At 36.3% G+C, this 21,750-nt stretch overlaps 1 protein-coding gene and 1 long non-coding RNA gene across 4 annotated transcripts in view; both read left to right on the top strand.

The window, feature by feature from the left end:
- Nucleotides 1-14,209, top strand: part of mapkap1 (MAPK associated protein 1) — a 50,356-nt gene extending 36,147 nt beyond the window's left edge. For all 3 annotated transcript variants that reach the window (XM_088010690.1, XM_088010689.1, XM_014969715.2), the window contains 5 exons: nucleotides 5,392-5,499; nucleotides 5,785-5,925; nucleotides 10,204-10,329; nucleotides 12,564-12,661; nucleotides 13,272-14,209. In XM_088010690.1, coding sequence (XP_087866816.1) covers nucleotides 5,392-5,499; nucleotides 5,785-5,925; nucleotides 10,204-10,329; nucleotides 12,564-12,661; nucleotides 13,272-13,394 — 596 coding nt within the window. In that variant the 3' untranslated portion in view covers nucleotides 13,395-14,209. The remainder of the gene's footprint in view (nucleotides 1-5,391; nucleotides 5,500-5,784; nucleotides 5,926-10,203; nucleotides 10,330-12,563; nucleotides 12,662-13,271) is intronic.
- Nucleotides 14,210-19,502: 5,293 nt separating this feature from the next.
- On the top strand, nucleotides 19,503-21,348 carry LOC148155922 (uncharacterized). Its single transcript, XR_015764769.1, has 2 exons — nucleotides 19,503-19,585; nucleotides 19,947-21,348. It is a non-coding gene; the product is annotated as an uncharacterized LOC148155922 (long non-coding RNA).
- Nucleotides 21,349-21,750: the final 402 nt, after the last annotated feature.

Here is a 21,750-nt window from a genome sequence, read left to right as displayed (position 1 = left end):
GGGGGGAAAAGCATTTGGTTCAGTTAACTGGAATTTTCTTTTCAGGGTTTTACATAAATTTAGACTACATAGTACAATAATAAAAACAATACAGGCGTTGTATAATAGTCCCACAACGAGAATTAAAGTTAATGGACATTTATCAGACAGAATTACTTTAGAAAGAGGGTCAAGACAAGGGTGTCACCGTTACTTTTTGCATTATATTTAGAACCACTAGCCCAATCGATAAGACAAAATAAGGATATTAAAGGAATAATTATTAAAGGGATAGAACATAAATTGGCTTGTTATGCAGACGATATATTAATTTATGTAGAACAACCGACTTTCTCTCTTCCAGTTTTGATGCAATTATTCAAGCAATTTGGTCATTTATCAGAGTACAAAATTAATATTAACAAAACTCAATTGCTGTCTTATTATTATACTCCACCGCAGGAAATCCAAAACAGGTACCCGTTAGCTTGGCACACTGACCATTTTAAATATCTAGGCATAACTATACCAAAGGACCTCGAAAAACTATTCGAATATAATTATGTTCCCATGCTAAAAAGAATTAGAGCAGGGGTGCCCAAACTTTTTGAGAGCAAGATCTACTTTTTCTCTCACCAGCTGCCTGAGATCTACCTCATGACACAAAGACATAGAAATTGCAAATTAAACTCTATTGACTTATTTTATATGCGAATATGCGTCAGCTATTGCAGAAATAATAAAGTGACAGAAAACCTGATCCAGTTTCTTCCTCAGTGAGATTCTGACACTGGGAGCAGGTTACTGGTTTCTCAGTCAGAAGCTGGTTGCAGACCTGACGCCAGCAGGTGTCAGTCAGTCATGGCAGATCTGAAATTTGGTTTGATGACCTCAGTATGAGAAACTAACCAAAGAGCCCAGAAAAGGTAAAGGCAAATCTTCGGAAGTCGGGATATAATTAATTTAATTTCACATAATTGTCGCTGTAGAATTAGTTAAAACTCAGTGAAATATATTTGTCCAATTTGATGTTTGTTGTGACGTATACTCACATACGAACGAGGTAATTAGTCTAAGTTTGTCGTTTATTGAATGTTCAGAAACTACAGCGGGTATAATAAGCCACAGCAAAGATAAACAAAGGTAAAACAACCCGAACAGATGATCAACTCAAAACCACTCCTACCTTTCCACTTTCTGTCTCTTTGTCGTTTAAGCCACCCGTTGCCATGGCAATCGCCTGCGCCCGCAAGCCAAGCAGAGATTATGTTAAAAACACAACATTCAGTCCGTTGCGATATCACGTTTCCAGGCTTGATATTTATTCCTCGATTATTAATAAGCCTCTCATGAACACAGCGGTGTTTGAGTAGCTAATTTAAACTCCTGCTCTGCTCGTCAGTCGGTCTTTGAGTTGCCTTTTTTTTTTTTTTTTTTTTGTTAATGGGACCGAAACGCACTGAATTGCGCAACACCTTGTTCAAACAATAATTACTGAGATTATTAATTTTAACACGTCTCGTTTTTTTATACTTATTCTTTTTTAATGAAGCTACAAACGTTTAGGATCTTAGTGAATATTTTTGATAAGCCCGTCAGAAGAGGAATTGCTGGTCTCGGTGTCCTGGAGGCGTTCAGATTGTCATCTGCCGAGATCGACTCAAAACCTTCCGTATTGGGCACCCCTGAATTAGAGGATATCACAAGATGGAATCTTACTCCTTTTCTAAGTTTTAGCTCAAGAAGTGACTCGATTAAGATGAACATACTCCTCAGACTGTTATATTTATTCCTAACTTTACCAATTGAAATAAATCAAAAGGTTCTTAATGAATGGGACAAACTATTATCAACATATATTTGGCAGGGTAAAAGACCTAGAATTGGATATAAGATCTTATAACTGAAAAAGAAAATGGGAGGTTGGGGGTTGCCTTCCCTTAGAGATTATTATTTAGCAGCACAAGCAAGAACACTGATATACTGGTGCGACTCAAAATATAATGCTCAATGGAAAACTATTGAAACAAAGGCGACACCCATTCCTGTACAGGCAACTCTGGCTGATGCAAATCTACAAAGTTTCATAAATAAGATAACCGGTGGATGAAAACAACCCTTAGAGTGTGGAAAACCATTGTAAAGAAACTGCACTAGAGAACGACCTGGCAGTCATAAAATGGATTGCATATGACTCAGACTTGACACCAAACAAACTGGACGCCAGGTTTAAGAACTGGACATCCAAAGGAATCACTGCTCTGTGCACAATAATGAACAACAATGTCTTAGGTGATTTCAAAACACTCAAGAGAAAATATTCTCTGGACAAACAGGACTTTTATCAATATTAATAAAATTTCTTATCTGTAAACTTAAAAATTAAGCCAATTACTGACAAGAATATAAACCTAATGGAATTTTTTATTAATGCCTATAAATCAAAAATGAAAGGGAAAATTATTTCACTTTTCTATAAAAACTTAATAGATCTCAAAAACAATTCAACCCTACATATCAAAGCAAGTTGGGAAAGAGAGGGCAATTTAACAATGACAGAGCAATAGGGGCAATAATGTGGACATATAATAAATCTTTACAATGGGAAGAATTTGGATGGAAAAATCTGGTAAGATTCTTTATCACACCTGCTCAGAAATGCCACTATGATGGAAATACTCCTGCATGTTGGAGAAAATGTAGAAATCAAAATGCAAACCATTATCATGTCTTCTGGGACTGTCCAATTATAAAAGATTACTGGAAAGAGATTAATAGTGCCTTACAAGATATTTTCAAGCAGAACATTCCTTTGGAGATCAATCTTATGTATTTTGGCATAATTCCTCAAGAAGCTTCCAAAGCAAACAAAAATCTGATGACTATTTTATTAACAGCAAGTAAGGAAAAAATTAGAAGAAAATGGTTATCACAAGACAAACCAACTGTGGATGACTGGATCGACATAACATTTAACATGTATAAAACTGAAAAAATAACAGCCTCTCAATCACAGGACTGAACAATTCTGTCAGTGGTGGCAGATTTGGGTAGACTATGTAAAACTTAAAGATCTGATTTCATTTTTAGAGATCAAACTTGATGAAATTTCCTTGACAATCCACTCTCTTATGATAGCCATACTTCATAATTATTTTTATACTATGTTTTTCGTTGGTGTATTATTTTTTGTGATTTGCTTTTTACACTTTTAACTTAATTTTTTCTTTTCTTTTGTTTCTTCTTTCACACTCTTACTCCTCGCTTTATAATCTTTCTCAGGGAATTGAAGTTGCATTTTTGTTTTGACTGTTATCATGCGATGGTCTACTTGTCCACCTTATTTCAAATGTCGAAGTTAGTTTTGTGATGTAGAGGCCTAAAGTCATGTAAATGATACTTCCTTGAGAATCATTAAAGATTAAAAAAAGAAAGTATAAAGACTCATATCAGCTGATTATTTCACTATACATATAAATATGATTACATTTTCTTTGTGTACAACCTTTCAGATTGCACTCAAAAGATGTAAACCAATAGCCACGCATGAAGTTTGTTTAAAAAAGAATCCAAAGGAAAAATACATTTTACATCACTAGCTAAAATGTAGTTACGGTGTTTCACATTGTCTGTGCAAAATTACAACTCTGACAGAACTGACCACATTAACGTTTCTCTCTTTTTTTTTTTTTTTATTGCTGCCTGTTCTTCAGAGAGACGAGCTGCTATGGCGCTGTTAAATCACAGTCATTCCAAAACGTTCTGCATGTGTTCCTGGCTCTGCCTGTGATTAAATTCATAAATGTTCCTCCATACTGAGCAGCTCTCTGATAGCAAACAGCATGTCTGCTGTTCACAGCTAAACTATAATGTTTTGGAGTTTGATGTGAGGTCATCAGACCAAACCAACTCAAAATGGTTTGGTGCTGTACTCAGCTCGGTGTGGCTAGTACTACATCAATACATGAGAACAGCTGGGCAGAGCAGCACCGGATTTGCTAATGGAAAATGACTCTGATCGGTACAGACTAGGACCAAATCGGTTAGAGGCGAGCTAGTGGAAAAGTGCCTTGTTGAAGCTGGGTAGGTGTGAGCTCCCAGGCAGCTGTTCTCTCAGGACTACAGTAGGTGTAGAGTGGAACTTGGTTATGTCGGTCTTAAATGAAGCATGCATAATTTCTTAGACATTTTCATTCATCTTATGTGTTTAATGCACGTAAGTCTATTTTTCAATTCATAACAACCCACACAAAAGTTGTTGTGTTTGGCTGTTGTCCACCCTTAAAAATCTGATCGTTTTCTGCTGTCTTCGGCAAAAACATCCAGTCAGTTGTTGTGGAGAACATGTGAGTTCCAATGATGCACTGTATCCTCTTTAGTTCTGAGGCCAACTGGTACCATTTGTCATCAATCATTGCTCCCTCATACTGTCAGGCTACTCAGGTGGCTCGCATTGATTTGGCATGTAGAGGCAGGATTAGTCATTTTAGAGAACACTTCTCCATTGAGTATGTTAAGGAAGATTTCTATGAATTAATTAATTTTGGAAAAAGTTTGTCTCTCTCTCTTCCTTTATGATCCCGGGTCCTCTCGTGACGGCCACGTGTAGTCACTCAGAAGAAAACAGCAATGCGTGTTGACATCACAGAATTACAGTTCAATCCAATAGAATCCAATAGACAACGCATAAAATTACAACAGAAACTGCAGAACAACAGAGACATACATTCGTTTACCTGACATAAATGGAAAGATGAAGAAGGAAAGAAAGAAAGAAAAGCAAAGACGTCTTTGGAGAATTGCAAGAGCAAATCTAATTTGTTACTTCTGTGTAGAAAGTTTTATAGTGAAGGCGTATTCTTATCTTTAATTTATTCAAATAAGGCGTATCTTTGCTCATCCAATCCAGGAGCTATCTCTGACCCTCTCTCAAGCCAGGAACTCCTGCCGTGTTTACGGCTTTTCACAGATGAGTGTGAAAAGCTAGAACTTCTACTGTATTGTTTTCCCACACAGACAAAAGGCAATTCAAACGATCCTAGCAAACCATCTGCTGGAACTACAAGTAACATAAAGGTCAATAGGCCAGAATACATTACTGATTTTAAAACCACAATTAGGCTATTTGAATCAAGACATGTTAAGTTTTAAAACTAGCTTATTTTAAATTTATTTTCTTAACAAGTACTAAAGACATGGTCTTTGCTTCCTCTGCACTAACATTTAAACTTGAAATAATCAGTTAATGTATACATTGTAAAAACTCCAAAATGGATACCTCACTATATATGAATCTGACCTTACAGTTAATGCAAATCATCAAGAAAAATTCCCTGACAACTGATTTACAGACTGTGAACAACTACAAGGAACTGAATGGTAAATGAAAGTGACCCCTTGACTCTCCCGCAGGGCCCATGTATCGTCTGGAGAAGCAGATGGAACCGAATGTTGCAGTCGACCTGGATTCTACTCTAGAAAGCCAGAACACCCTGGAGTTTTGCCTGGTCAGAGAAAACAGTGAGTGAACTCGGCATGAAGGTTTAAATATGAGGTCTGCTGCAAACTTCATTTCAGTGACTGTTGTGGTGGCAATTCACCATCCCAGAATGTTGAATGAAATATTCTTCAAATCATTTCTATGCAATATATACAGCAAGTTTAGACCAAACGCAGTCCCACTAAAAACTCAATAAGGACAAGTGAAGGTTTTGTGAATGAGCATAGATCTTAATATCAGGAGCTCTTGTGTTTTATTTAGACTTATTTTCTTAATTCGGCTTATTCATTCTGCTGCTGTTACAGGTTCAAGAGGTGAAGAGAGCTCTGAGGAAGACCCTACTATTGACATCACCACAGTCCAAGACATGTTGAGCAGTCACCACTACAAGTCCTTCAAGATCAGCTTGATTCATAAGCTGCGTTTCACCACAGATGTCCAGCTAGGTACATGCTAGTCAGTGAGGTGGTGCTGTCTTTTCCAGATATGAAAATGTTTTTGTAACTTTGGACTGATTCTTGTGTATAAAGTCTGTTTTAAAACCACAGTTAAATGTGTGAAACGTTGACCAATAATGACAAGATGTGCTGAAGGATTCTTGATGAAGGCAGTGCTTTTAAAACTAATGGAAAATGATACAGACTCACTGTGTGGCTGTCTCCACTCAGGACAATGTGGAACATGATAGTTGTAGAGGACTGTCCATATGAGCAACAACTCAAGTAGTCTACACATGCAAAGAAATGTAGAAAAAAAGTCCTCAATTAAAGCTACAGGTAAAGAATTGGAATGATTGAACACAGTTGTCTACATCCCAGAAAGAAGGACACCAGGGGCTGGCTGTCCCTCTGGGGAATTGCTACCTGGACCTAGGAGTATAGAGTCCATCTTCTTGTGTGTCTTTACACTTGGTATATAGGTGTGCGTGTGTATGTGTGTGTTTATCTGTGAGGTTGGGTCTTTGGCTGTCCCCTCTCCTGGATCATCTAATTCAATTCAGATTATTGTGCCCATTCACAATATGTCATCTCAAGACACTGCAAAAAAAATCTTGTCAGCTCAATCACACATACATTCCAATTCATCCTATTTACCAATCATCGTGTCCAGTTCATTGTTCAGATTGGTTTCAGATTAGAATTTTTTTTGCAGGTGCTAAGGGGCTAAGCAATTTACTGAGGGTGCTATGAAGGATCTTTTTTCCCTATTGTTATCAACACATACACACACACACAGGTGCACTAAACTGACATCAGCAGTCACCAATAAAGTGGATAGCGGATAATGTGGTATTCTGCAATACAGTTAAAGCATACACAAACATAACACATTTACTGTATGTAGAGAGTTTAGTATGTAAACCATTACAATAAGTTCACACTCTATTTCCCCATCTGTGTCTGTATATGTAGACAATTTCAGTCCACAATGCTGACTGCACTACAAAATCAAAGAAGGTTGAAATCATTCACTTACCATTAGAAGTCTTCATAACTTCTGATAGTTATCAGTTATAGTTGAGAATAACTTCCCAACAATAACTGCTATCGTTATTGTTGGGAAGTTTTGATCCACTTGTTTGTTTTTCTAACTTGAATTCACTCCATGCTTTCATGCTTTCATTGCGATTTTGTGTCCGTCGCTTTCCTGATGGCTCTTTAACGATGCAGCTGCTTTCCACCTATTATTAGAGCCAAGAGCAGTAAATACTGACTCTAGGCAGAATCTGTGTCCTCTTTTTTTGCAGAGCAAAACACAGCATCTTTACTCACGCATGACAGGTATTTTTGGTCCATCTTGAGGACTTCCGCTTAGATCCTCTTGTCCAACAGTGCTAACACTGGACAGCAGCGGTGGAAGGAGAGCTGCACAGTTGCTCTCCTTCATCCAGATTAATATTTTCTTTGTTGGTCAGAGTCTGCTTCCAAAAACTCACCCTTCTCTGATTCCATCTGTGGAACTTTTGGTTGCAAAAAACAATCCATATTCACATTATGTGTTCCTCTCAATTGCTTCCCAAAAGTGATAATACATGCGTATTATCACTATTATCAGCAAAGTTCAAATCCTGAAGTTGTTTTTTTTAACTCGATATATAATAATTGCTTTTTTTATTGAAAATGTCTTTTGAGAAAAATGACACAATAATTACATATTAAAAATTTTAAATTAGATTGAAAAATAATTCAGTATTTCCTAGCTGTGCTTTTCGGGTGCTATGACTTTTACAGGTTGAGCTGTAGCGCCCTCTAGTGCCCGCTTGGCGCTGCCAGCATTCACAGCATTCACTCCTTCATGTAGTAACAATTGCTTGCGTTGTCACTGACTTTAGAGCAATCCCTCATACCGAGCATGCATGTAGCAACAGTGGAGAGGAAAAATTCTCTTTAACAGGAAGAAACCTGCAGAACCAGAACCTGGTTCAATGCAGGTGGCCATCTGCCAAGACACATTGGATGTTTGAGAAGATGGAGCAGAATACACAAGAAGAAACAAACTGCTACAAGACTTTTTCTATGTTAATAAAAAGTAAAAGGTTTATAGCGGGAGAGGGAGATTGATTAGATGATGGCCTCATTATCTTTGCCAATGCCCTCCTTCAGGAAGAATTCGCAGCTAAACAAAACACCGGGTGTAGCTTCAATGGAAAGAAAAATAACTGAGAATACAAAGTCAACAGCAAATAATTGAAATTGGAGACTAGTAGAGGAAGAAGATAGCAGACTAAGGAAGGTAGTCAGCTTGACCAACTTTGATGGTCTCACCTGCAAACTACACCTTTTATGTAATGTTTGTTTTTGGTTTGATGTGTAAAACATGTTTTCTCCAAACATGATCTATACCAGTGGTTTCCAAACATTTTCTGCGCCCCCCCCCCCCTTCTATGGATTACAAATGGCTGTCTTGTTGAAACTACGCGTGTGACGGGGGGGGGGGGGGGGGGGGCATCGACTTTTTTGGGGGCAAAATTAATGTACGTAGCTGAAAATAGACACCAACATCGATAGCTTACAAGGTACTTGTTAAGCTTAAGGTTCTGTATTGATATTAGCTAGTCATGTTTTAGCTAACATTACCTGCATCCAACAGCTTTACTCAAGTCAGTCAGTTAGTTTGGAGGGAAAAACTGTGAAAAGTTCTTTGCGTTTTGCTGGTTTGCTGTCGTGATTCTAACACAAACCTACGTAGCTCCGCCCAGCAGCAGCAGGTCTCCTTCACAGGTGGAAACCCAGCGCGAGCGTCGTAGCGCTCATGTTGCGTTTAAAGGCGGCTCGGAAAAACAGGTTACAACATGTTAACAACGGATTAAACAGTTTTAACTGCTGATAAAAGTGACAGAGGACACAAATATGGGAAGTGTGGAAGCCTCTACTGTATCAAATTGACATAGGAATAACAGAGTTGGCCATTCTAAGGTAAAAACCCAGCGCATACAGTGTTCATGTTTTGTTTTATTTTCATCCAGACGGCTTCCCGCGCCCCCCCCTGCAATGACACGGCGCCCCCCCCCTAGGGGGCGCACCCCACAGTTTGGGAACCTCTGATCTATACAATGACATCCAAGAGTTCAGCTTTGACCTCATTATTCTAGATTATATTCTCTTAGTGTTTCACATGCTTGTCCAAATCTTCTGTAGCAAACATGTTTTTCTTGAGAAATGGAGTCTTATGCTGTTTTTCTGCATGGAGGCCATTGCTGTTGAGTATGCTAGTCATTGTTTTCCCATGAAAACAAATGCATTAATTTTGTTTTCAGGGAAAAACAAAATTTCACAAGAAAGTTTCTGCTAACATACAAACCCTCCTGAGATGCTCTGCTCAGCCAGTGACCTGATGTTGCTTCCATCAATCAGCAAATACTACCTGAGTCTCTCCAAGTTAAAAGAAAGCTGACTCGTCTATTTATTTTGAACTATTAAACAGCTATACTTTACATGGCTTTATTTTCATTTTTTATTTTCTTTTTGAATAAATGTAATTGTCCAGGATGGTTTAATATATTTTCCGTTTATTTAAAGCTTTCCAGTTGTACTCAGATCACCCTTCACATCTCATGTCTGGATATGTTACAAGTGTTTTAATCATGCCTGGTTGGTTTTTGACTGGTTGACTTTTTTTCAAGTATACGTCGAGAACATTTTAGTACAACATTCAGATGACACAATAAATCACAATAAATGTCCTGTGCTTTTTGACAAACATAATGATCAGTTTGCAGACAGGAGTCTCACAGCAGCAGGCATGTCTGCATTGTTGATATAAACAAGCATCTGCATCACAGCAGATCTGCAACGTCCACAGCATGCTGTTTTGCACAAGCAAATATATATAACGGGGCTGTTTTTATTTGCTGAGCTAAAGTGAACAGATGTCATTAGTGCATTATGTTGCTTGTCGGGGCTTTGGATGTTGGAATGAGTTGACCATTTGCATCTTGTCTTGTGGTATTGTCTCTAGGCCACAAATTGCACATTGCTCTTCAGTGCTCTTGCAGATCCATTAGATTTGATGTTACAACAGGGCACATTAGTTCTGTGGTGCTACAGTTGTTGGCCTTTTAATTGAGTTTTTGACATATTTTGATTTTATGATTTTATGCAGATACTTTGGATAAATTACGCTCCTAACGCTTACTTAAAAATAAGTGCTTTTACCACGTAACCCATTCCTATTAGCTTTTTTTTACCTTAAACATTTTTCACCATCCAAAACTATCTTTGCAGGCATTTCAGGTGAAAAAGTGGAAATCGATCCCGTCACAAGTCAGAAGTTTTGGATTCGGCAAAAACCCATCTCTATCGACTCGGACCACCTTTGTGCCTGTGACCTTGTTGAGGAGAGAAGTCCCAGTAAGTATTCTGATGAGGTTCTCTAAAGAGAGCCTCTGTCTGGTCATCCTTATAAATTAATAGTTTCTGATTGTGTAATGTTTTAAAAATGCACTGCGTAATTACAACTGCAAGATGATTTCACATCTCATGAAAAGGCCTTAAGCATCCTTTAGGCATGGAAAGGACAAAGTAGAATGATTGGGTCCTAATGATTCTAAAAGGCCACAACTGTATTTCTGTGTAGTGGAACACTGATGTCACTCCCAATTTTTTGGCTAATTCAAAGCTCTTAAAGCTGCAGTATGAAACCTCTATGAATTTATTAAATTTTATTAAATGTAAAATATTACTGGGTAGTTATATGTTACTGGAATACATTGCCGACAATACTTAAACCCTCAACTATCGAATCTTAAAAACAACAAATAAAAAAAATACATTTCAAATAAATATAAATTATTTGCACTTCTGATAAATCCAAATTACGTCATCAGGGCAAAAGTGAACTAAGAGATTATCAAATTTGATTTAATATTAAGGAGTTGGAAAGTTTACTTTGTAAAAGTTCAAAGAACAATCTTCATAATTAGATTGTTTTGTTACCACAATTACAATCTGATACTCTCAGTTTAATCTTTGAGTTTTAGCTGTTTGTTCACAAATGCATCTAAGTAAACTACAATTGTAATTGAGTACTCTGCAGTTAAACTAGGCCCCCTGTCCCATATTTCACAAAATCCATGGTGACATGCTGTTAGTGGTGCTGATGTTCTTAGGAACAAGAGAGACCCCTAAATCAAATTCTGCTCCAGGCCTCATGTAACAGTGGTGTTTGAAAAAAATAAATACATTAAAAATGTCAGATGCTTTTTGATTACGTTTCTGTGACATCACTGACAAGTCGATGTCAACTGAACTTTTACCATGTTGAGTCTGACTTAAAAAATATGAAGTTGTGCAACCCCCAGTCATGACATTACGTTGCAAGTCTAATAATCTGTGAAAAAATTGACTTTATTCCTCCTCCTTGAGCTTTTATTGCCATCTGAAGAAATGCACCGCTTTCGGTTAGAACCAACCAATCAGATCCGGGAGGAGGGTCTTAACGCTGTTAAACTCTCTCATGTACTCTCTTCATGAGGTGCGAATGGCAGGGAAATATTTTAGCATTACAGGAAAACCATTTATCTGCCATCATCAGTGGCTATGCTAACTGGACTGAGATTTCACAATAGGATCTGCTGAATGGGAAAAAGCTGTAGCAGTAGCAGAGAGAAAGGGGGTGGAAGGGTGTAGGGAAGAGCAGAGGCACATGAGATTGTGATTGACATCCTCTGGGCTCTGATTGGTTGTTTTCAGTTAGCACTGGGAGAAGGCAGGTGAACTCAGTTTTTTTCACAGATTATCTGTCTCATACCATACTGTCATGATATGATGACATATATGTAAAATAATATATTTTATAAAAGTTACTTACTGCAGCTTTAAAATACCTCGACTAAAAAATTTCACTGTTATAATCAAACTTTAGTCAATCAATTTAGTCTAAGTTACATTTTCTGTATGTCAGAAGATGACTTTCTGTCATTCCTCTCTCTCAAAGCTGCCTTTGAGAGGAATAGAGGCCCGATTAGAATGATGTTGCATAATTAGATGTGTTGGAGCTGCAAACTCCAGTCAGTCAACTAATATAACAATATTTATGCCTGACTAGAACAAGCGTCCATAGTACAAGATGTTTATGGTAATAGCTTTCATTAACACTCAGACTAGAGAACAGTCTTATGTTCTTCAGCTAATGGTAGCTCCACACCAACTAAAGTCTCATAGATTTTCTAACTTTCAACATGAACGGAGTCAACACAGGAGTGTGACATCATTTTCAGACTGAGGCAGTGACTTTTCAGTCTGTACACAAGAACAATAAGAAGCAATGGCCTGCTTTGTTTTCCGGCTTACATTTTCTCTGGCATCTGGCACAAATACTGCCTATTTACAGTAGCTTAGCTTTTATATGGTTTTTTCCAGATAAAGTTTTATTAGATATGCCACTTTCTCTCATCTAGGGTGTGTTAATCTTACAAATGAAACCACTCAATCATAGAGATTTTTTTTTCTTTAATTTTCCATTCTTGATTTTTATTTTTTTCCTGGAATTATAAAAAGGCATGACAGATGATGTATGACAAGGAGAGACTGGTTGATTTGTGTGCTTTGTTGACCTGTTGAACATGTTTTCTGTTGTTCTACAGGTCATGCCATTTTTAAGATCACTTATCACAGCAACCATGACTACAAGGCTCTGTACTTTGAGTCTGATGCTGCTACTGTCAATGAAATTGTGCTCAAGGTGAGTTCAACATGAATGATGCGACCCTGCACATCACACAGGTTACAGTACTAGTACTGTAACCTGTGTGATGTGCCTATATATACACTCTGATCTACTACATCTTTGGTTGTGTCTTTTATATTACTCTTGATAAAAGACACATCCAATTATTTGCATGATTTATTCAGACATGACCGTATTCTGACTTGCACCCACCCAAATTCCCAGCCTTCTAACCTTTTGGTCAGAAGGTTGAAATTTTGTCCTGACTCATAGCTCCATACTGTAGTGCCTGAAAAAAGTGTCTTAAATTAATCCTTTCAACAATAATCAACATTCTATAGAACCACATAACCAGTTCAAAGTTATCCAGCTCAGTTATCCAGTTCTTTCCCCTCATCCTCATCACTGAAATTGTTCCAGAGTCCTTGCATTGTTTTGTGATTATCTGCTCTGTAGAGAAAGTTGTGTGTAAATTACTCCTACTCTTTTAGTGAGGAACAAAGGTTTTCTAACAGTATTTCTTTGGCTAATGCCTAACCCGTTAATCACCTCAATTGCAAAGTCTAAGGTCAACTTTATGACTAAAAAGTTGAAATACTAAATAATTTTTTTTCCCTTTTGCTAGGTAAACTACATCCTAGAGTCTCGGGCCAGCACCTCCCGGGCAGATTACTTTGCCCAAAAGCAACGCAAACTTAGCCGCAGGACAAGCTTTAGTTTCCAGAAGGAGAAGAAAACTGGGCAGTAGATGCACATTGCTGAAACCACTCTGCTGAGGCTACACGGGTCCATCTGCCAGACACCTTTCACTTCAACTTTCTGATAGAAAGTCAGATTCTGACTTTCTATCAGAATCTGATAGAAAGTCAAGTTAGAGACTAAAGAAATGGCAGAAAACAAAAGTTGTGCTTCAGCTGGTGCAAATTGAAAGCCTCTGTAACCCAATGAAGGAGCAGATTTCATAACTAGAGGGAACTTGCATGTTGACTTTTGGACAGATTAGCTGCTGTGCTCAGATTTTTCACGTGTTGCCTCTGTATGCGAGTACTGCTCAAGCAAGTTGTTAAAGTTAAATCTTGAACATTAGTTTCACTTCTCTTTTGTTAACAGATTTGAATCCTCACCATTTTATGTATTGTATATACAAATTTTATAATCAGAAAATGAAATGACTTAAAATTATATTAGCCCAGTTTGGCTTTTTCTTCCACTTCTGCCTTGAGTCATCCCCATTTTGCAGTCATTTTACTCCTGTTGGTCTCTAGAATAACTTTGCCTGTTAGATCTTTCCACTGTACTGTTGTAAAATTCTGTTCTTCTTAATTGTGATGAATCTTCTCAGTTTTCCATCAAAATTTCCATCAACACCCCAAGATTTGCTTCCAAGATGTGTGTGTGTGTGTGTGTGTGCGTGCGTGCGTGCGTGCGTGCGTGCGTGCGTGCGTGTGTCTAAAAATTTTATTATTTTGTGAAGAATCAACAACAAATGGGACACAATCATGAGGTGGAACGAAATTTATTGGATATTTTAAATATCTTTAACAAATAAAAAACTGCAAAGTCTTGCGTGCAATATTATTCGGCCCCTTTACTTTCAGTGCAGCAAACTCACTCCAGAAGTTCAGTGAGGATCTCTGAATGATCCAATGTTGTCCTGATGATGATGAATAGAATCCACCTGTGTATATTCAAGTGCCCATGTAAATGCACTTGCTCTGTGATAGTCTCAGGGTTGTTTTTAAAATGCAGAGAACATCATGAAGACCAAGGAACACACCAGGCAGGTCCGAGACACTGTTGTGGAGAAGTCTAAAGCTGAATTTGGATACAAAAAGATTTTCCAAACTTTAAACATCTCAAGGAGCACTGAGCAAGCGATCATATTGAAATGGAAGGAGTATCAGACCACTGCAAATCTACCAAGAAAGTTTAGAGGGCCTTCTTAAACACCAACATGTGGAAGAAGGTGCCCTGATCAGATGAAGCCAAAATCGAACTTTTTGGCCACAATGCAAAACGATATGTTTGGCGTAAAAGCAACACAGCTCATCACCCTGAACACACCATCCCACTGTCAAACGTGGTGGCAGCATCATGGTTTGGGCCTGCTTTTCTTCAGCAGGGACAGGAAAGATGGATGGAGCCAAATACAGGACCATTCTAGAAGAAAACCTGTTGGAGTCTGCAAAAGACCTGAGACTGGGACGGAGATTTATCTTCCAACAAGACAATGATCTCAAACATAAAGCAAAATCTACGATGGAATGGTTCACAAATAAACGTATCCAGGTGTTAGAAAGGCCAAGGGGGAACAGGGGAAACAAACTTGCAAATCTTTTTTTAGTTCTGTTTGAGTTCAGATTATTATGGGTTGTTCACACATAGCTAAATTTGACCTTGTGGGTTTATTTTTCTATAATACAGTAAAAAGTGCATACAGTAGCTTATCAAGATTAAGTCTAATTATGAAAAATCTTGACTGAATTTTTTGAAGGGCAAAAACATCAGGGAATTATTTTCAATGTGTGATTACATTGTATTGATGTAACCAGTGAGTTGGTCACAGGAGTAACTTCTAGTAACTATGAACATGCATGTTTCTAGTTGTAGTGATGTTTAAAAACAGGTACACTGCCCTCTGCTGGCCTCTTCCTTTATGACCTCAACATTTAGACTTGCTGAATATGAGACACTTTAGATTTCAAGCTTGATGTACTGCATACTTCATCATCAGTATACATGCTGTCTTACTTAAACTGCTTATTGACCAGACTGTTTAATATTTCTACTTCCATTTGTGGGTCATAAGAATAAAGGGCACAGTTGGAGGATTATCCAAATTCACTTTTTAAAGAGGGCTGCACAGTGGCCCAGTTGGAAGCAAGAAGGTCCTGGGTTCAATTCCCGACCTGCATGGAGTTTGCATGTTCTGTGCACGCGTGGGATCTCACTGGGTACTCCGGCTTCCTCCCACAATCCAAAAACATGACTGTAAGGTAAAATGGTCTCTCTAAATTCTCCCTAGGTGTGTGTGTGTGTGTGTGTGTGTGTGTGTGTGTGTGTGTGGTTGTTTGTCCTGTCTGTCTCTGTGTTGCAGACTGGCGACCTGTTCGCTGGAGATAGGCACTAGCAACCCTCCCAACCCCACTAGAGACAAGGGTGTACAGAACATGGATGGATGGATGGATTGACTTTTTAAAGAGCTAAAGATTTGAAGAGCTGATTTCACTGATCCCAGGCTATGAACATTTATAGTTGAATCTCACTAAAATCAAATCCATCAAAATGCAACAAATCTTTTACCTGCTCTCTTGCTAAAACTATTTATTTTTCTTTATCTGTTAATTTTATTTGGAAATGTTTTACCTTGAATTTCCTTCCACATACAACTTTTCTAATTTGCCTGTGCTTGTAACCGTTCTTTGGTTACAAGCACAGGCAAAAATAATTCTTACTATTTTTGCTCAGGTTTCCGGTTGTTGGGCATTTATTCGTTAGCTGTAAAATGGGACTGTCATAAAAATGATTTATTTTATTTTATTTTAGATCTCCTCCTTTTGCTAGTTTGCACTTCTTACCTGATATCATTTGATCTGTTCATTTAATACATACTGAGACTGATAGTAACGATCCAGAAAGTTATTATGGACATCTTAATGTTTTTCTGTTGGACTAAAGTCACAAACAAATTTTCAAGTTTACAATAAGCATTAACATTGACTGGAACAGGCTAGCAGTATATTAACATTATATTACACTAGAGCCTCTGCTGTCTTTTATGAGTTCCAGAACTCCTTCTGCTGTATATCCTTCTAATGGTCTGGCCCATATAAAGCTTGAACAACACAGTGTTGAAATGAAATGGAACTTACCCATTAAAGAGTTTAACAAACTGAAGTTAAAGTATATTTGAATGTACAAAAACTCAAGAATCTGAGGCCTCTCAAAGACAGCATCTCTTAACATGTTTCAATAGTAAAGGTCTGGTAGTAAAAATGACATGAAAGATTCATGGATGTGAACTTTATTTCTCACTTGGTGATATCCAGTCAGATTGATATATATAAAAGTCTAGTCACTAAATACATTGTGTAATGACTTGTTTATTTCTGCAGATCTAGAGGCAGACTTCAAAGGCGTTGACTTTTCTTTTCTCTGTGCTTCTTTCTCTCCCTTACTCGTGTCCTTTTTTCCCTTTAAACCCTTTCTCTTCCTTTCTCCCTTTCTTTTCCTACCCTTTGGAGGAACAAAGATCTGCATATCTTTGTTCCTCCAAAAACATGCAGATCTTTGGAGAAACATTTACCAAGATATCCTCCACAGAAAAGTACCTAAGTACTTGAGTAGATAATATCAAACTAGACTAGTTGGGTTACCTGGTACAGACATAACACTCATAACAGCTGTTATAAATACTGTTTAAATCAGAGGACCTCAACTGGTCAACAAATGAAAATGGCTCATTCGTAATATCCCTGTCTTTTAAATACTCTGATTAAAAACCTTAACTTGAATAAATATCCCCTTGAGAAAAGAAAGAAAGCAGTTCCTGTTCCATTTATTGGACATGGTTTATAAATAGACACACACACACACACACACATGTTGAAAGTATAAAAAATACAAGATTACAGGATCTTCTAAACATTTTAGTGAGGTCTCTTATTGTTTAACATGGTAATGAAGAAAACAAATCTTGCACAGCATCGTATCACTTTCACTGGCTCATTCATGTTGCAGTTCCTAACATGTTAAAATGAGATTGGAGAAGAAAAATAACATGCAGCCAGTCAACTTTTCAAGATTTTTTTTACAGTACTTTGTCTTAAAAGTAACTTTAAAAAAAAAAATAAAAAAAAAAAATATATATATATATATTTATATATATATATATATATATATATATAAGCCTCAAGTTTCATTGTACTTTGTTGTACAGATTCTGAGGACTGAGAACGGTATGTTGCTAAAGGACAACAAATTGATCCACCTTCATTTGTGATTATATGTTTTTGTGGTGTCAGGTAAGTCATATTTAGATAGAATTTTAGCACTCAAACATACAATAAATTCAAGCCACATCCTTCTTTCCATTCACCTCTAGGATAAAAGTAAGATTTAGGAATCTACAAATACACAATCAACAGAAAGAATGAGGCAATATGGCTAAGTGATATTAAACTTTCTACATTTTTGTACCTAATAAACAAATTAAAGACTCTGATTCGCTGAAACTAATAAGGACATCATACATGTAATAAACCTAAATCACCACAAATTCACAGCTAACTTCTTCTGTCCCTATTTCAGAAGTCTACCTTACAGTTACCGTGCCAAAATCTGGCTCACTTTGTTCAAAGGATAACTCCTATAGATTCATTTGTGAAAATATCTAAAAAGACAACTCATAAAATTGTATTTCAAAGAAGTTGCATTATATGTTGGTATTTGACCAAGTTGAGTTTTTGTTTTAGATAACTTCCACTACTCACAGTGTTTAAACTGAAGAGTACAGGCCAACACCTCTAGTGGGGCTTGTAACTGGCACCATTTTAACATCCATTCTGAAAGTTTTCAAGTCCAGGATTGCTCTGCTAATTCTGCAGAGCAGAATAAAGAAATGTTATGCTGATATGAATGTCTCTAAGTATTCCTTTAGACAGAAGAGTCCATGTTTTCAATAGAATACCTTTTCAAATCAATATAAAATTTTGTGCCTTTTCTACTAGATATCTGAAGCAGCCCAAGATGTTTCTTTCTCAGGCATCCTTTATGTCTAATAACAATTTATACTTCCATCAAAATCTTTACTTTGCACACGAGTCTCTAAAATCTCTTTATATATTTATATAATAATATGTATGAATCATACATAATATAGCAGATGCTATATCTGCAGGAATGTGGTACTTGATTGATGAAATAACCTTGCATAGAAAGTGTTTGCGTTGCTAAGAAAATAATGTTTCTTATTTCCAGCATGTCGTACCATTAAAGTTAGATATGAAAATATTTATGTTGTACTCACAGATGTAGACAGTCATGTAAAAAGGTTCAGGACAAAATAATAACCACTATTTACTTATCTGAGATATTAAAAAAACAATATGTGAGTTTAGTAGTCCCAACCAAAGGGAATGTCTTGTAACAGTAGAAAACCAGGAAATGACTTGTGGATGATTTAAAGCATTTTATAGTGTTAAAAATAAATAACTGATATGTTGTACTTCTACACCTGATAAGAAATATTTTAATAATAAATAATACTGACCAAGCAGGCATGAATGTATGTAATTTCTGTAGTTGCACTACACACAACTGTATACAGCTAGACCAGTGGTTCTTAACCTTTTTTGAGGTACCAAACCTATCAGATTCATATGCGCATTCACTGAAACCTTCTTTTGTGATAAATAAAATTATCTTCTTTTTTTTTTTTCAAAATTCTTGACATGGGTGACCCAACTAGAGACTAGTTGGGTCTCTAGTGACCCAACTAGAGACTAGTTGGGTCACTTTAAGAAAATGACTAAGTCTCTTAAAAGGTAGAGTCTCTGAGAACAGTTCTTCAAAATATAGTCAGTGTTTTCAGCAAAGATGAGCTGACTGTCCAGGAACGACCCAAGGTATTTAAAATTTGCCACAGTTTCAACAGGTTGGCCATCGAGAGAAACTGGAACCACTTTAAGGTCTTGTTTAGATCATTTAATTAAGCTCTACATTCTTAAGAGAATGAAAAATGAATAATAAGACTTTGCGGTATTCTGATTTAGTAATGTATTAAATATTAGTTGTGTTACCACCCCCACGCAACTAGAGGCAGTAGCAAGCCCGTCCCTCCTACTTTGCTAAACCAAAACAGCAGAAGATAGATACCTCAGCTCTGAGGGATATTGTTGTTTGGATCGATGAGAAGGCTCCACAAACAACATTTCACAAGTAAGATGGACATATTATTGTGTATATTTTATGATTAGAATATTACTTTACTGTATTTATGTCCACCGGCGAGGTACCAGCTAATATTAGCTATAGTGCTTGGTGTAATACAGGTTCAGCCCCGCTATGAGATTCCGTAAATCTAAAAAAAATTAATTATTCTCTAACATTGACTTAGATTATCTGACACAAGAGCCAACATTAGAAATGAAACAAAGTAACATATATTATAAAACTTATATTATGTGTTATAACATTCACCAGCAAAGTTTACACAGGTGGTAAAGACTATTATTTATATGTAATTCTTTCACTCTGTCAAAGTAAGATACATCCCAAATCTTCCGTTTTTGTTTTGAAGGTTTCCTAAAGATACGATGTGAGGAAGAAGAGGGAAATATCATTAAAAAGAGACGGATTCACTGCAGCACGGATGAATCTCGCATCGGATTTTGGACTCAATCTCAGCTGCTGAATCTCTGAAGCTAGAACTCGTCGGCTGAAAAACATATATATAGTGATTCTTGAGAATAGGGACAAAACAGGTCCTATGGATAAAGCATGAAATTTGAATAAAATATACACAAAATATATATTTTTTCAAATATCTAACTAAACTAACCTGGGTCATGTGAGCACAACAATGTATATTTTTCTTTTTTTTGCTGAATATTTTTTTTATTTTAAACATTGTAGTCGGTGGATGGTGCCTGTAAAAGCCCTTGTCCAGGAGCAGAACTCAATACATTCTTATAGTTTAAAACAATTAAAGAAATACTAAAATTATATATTATGACAATTAAATATAAGTAGTCATATAAATAATTATAAAAGTATCGATAAATTGAATTAAAAATAATTTTTAGATATTTTCCAACTCCGTTGAAATTTGTCCTTAGTTTTTGTCAACACCGTCAGAAATGAAAAGAATGTAAAAAAATCAGGCATTATTGGGGGGCACCAGAACTTCTGAGGACCCCATGACGTTGTCTTTTCTCTTCCTTTGTTAGGAGGGCTAGTTAGCTCCGGTTAGCTTATGTTATTCTTTAGTTTTTTCTTCTGTTTTATTCCTAAGTTGTTTGTCACAACCATGATGTGTCAACTCCATAACTGACAATTTACAAAACTTTGATGAAATTTTGCGAAATAAAAGCTTAATTTTGGTAAACTGTAAAGATTTCATGGACCTGACGAGCTACAATATGGCCTCCTTCAGAATAACATCATATAAATTGAGGTAGTTTGGCATTTCGTCAACTCCGTCAGATGTCAACTCCGTCAGAGTTTTTCTGACTCTTTCAGTGAAATTGTTGTCAAATCTCACTTAATTGTGCAACTAATTCATTTTAATGTATTTTACATGAATTGCATTACTTCACATGTACCAAGTTTTTAATTTTACTCACTAGTTTGTCACCACCTTCAGTTCTGTGTCAACTCCGTCATGCACTGTCAACTCCATCAGATGGACTTTTTCTTGTTTTTTGTTTTAAATAATATTTATTTTATTTCTTGAGAAGCATTTGTCTGTAAATTGAGTAAAAATATCACTAATGGGGTATTTTAAAAATCATTTTAGATTTATTTTTGTCAGATGGTGATGACAAAGTTCTGGGTCAGGTCGATTAAAAATGTAATTTTTAAAAAAAAATTCGCAACTGGGAGCCTGTACCTTGGCATCTTCATATTTTCTAAACATTATTTGTCATATTTGCATACATAAGGTTGAGAAATAATAAAAAAAAAATATGGGAAAATTAAAACCCATTTTGTCCCTATTCTCAAGAATCACTGTATATATATATATATATATATATATATATATATATATATATATATATATATATATATATATCTGTATGTATATACATACATATAAACATGTATCCAATATATATTATTCCGTATTAATCATTATTTATTTGTGTCATTATCATTATTTATTTGTGTTTGTATAGTTATATAAATATGTATTGATATTAATAAATAATTTATTAAATAAATCATGAATCTTGTGCTTTGTAATATTCTCATCATACATCAATATCAGAATATTCCATTCCTATTCTATTGTTATAGCCACTAAGCATATTTAAATATGCTGAACTATGTATTAAAAACATACTTAAAAAATACAATTGTTTATAAATGTAGCTTTGATAGAT

This window comes from Poecilia mexicana, unplaced genomic scaffold (assembly GCF_051168715.1).
Source record: "Poecilia mexicana isolate PSO_F unplaced genomic scaffold, ASM5116871v1 scaffold_12, whole genome shotgun sequence".
Lineage (NCBI taxonomy): Eukaryota > Metazoa > Chordata > Actinopteri > Cyprinodontiformes > Poeciliidae > Poecilia > Poecilia mexicana.
This window is presented reverse-complemented; position numbering and strand designations above follow the sequence as displayed.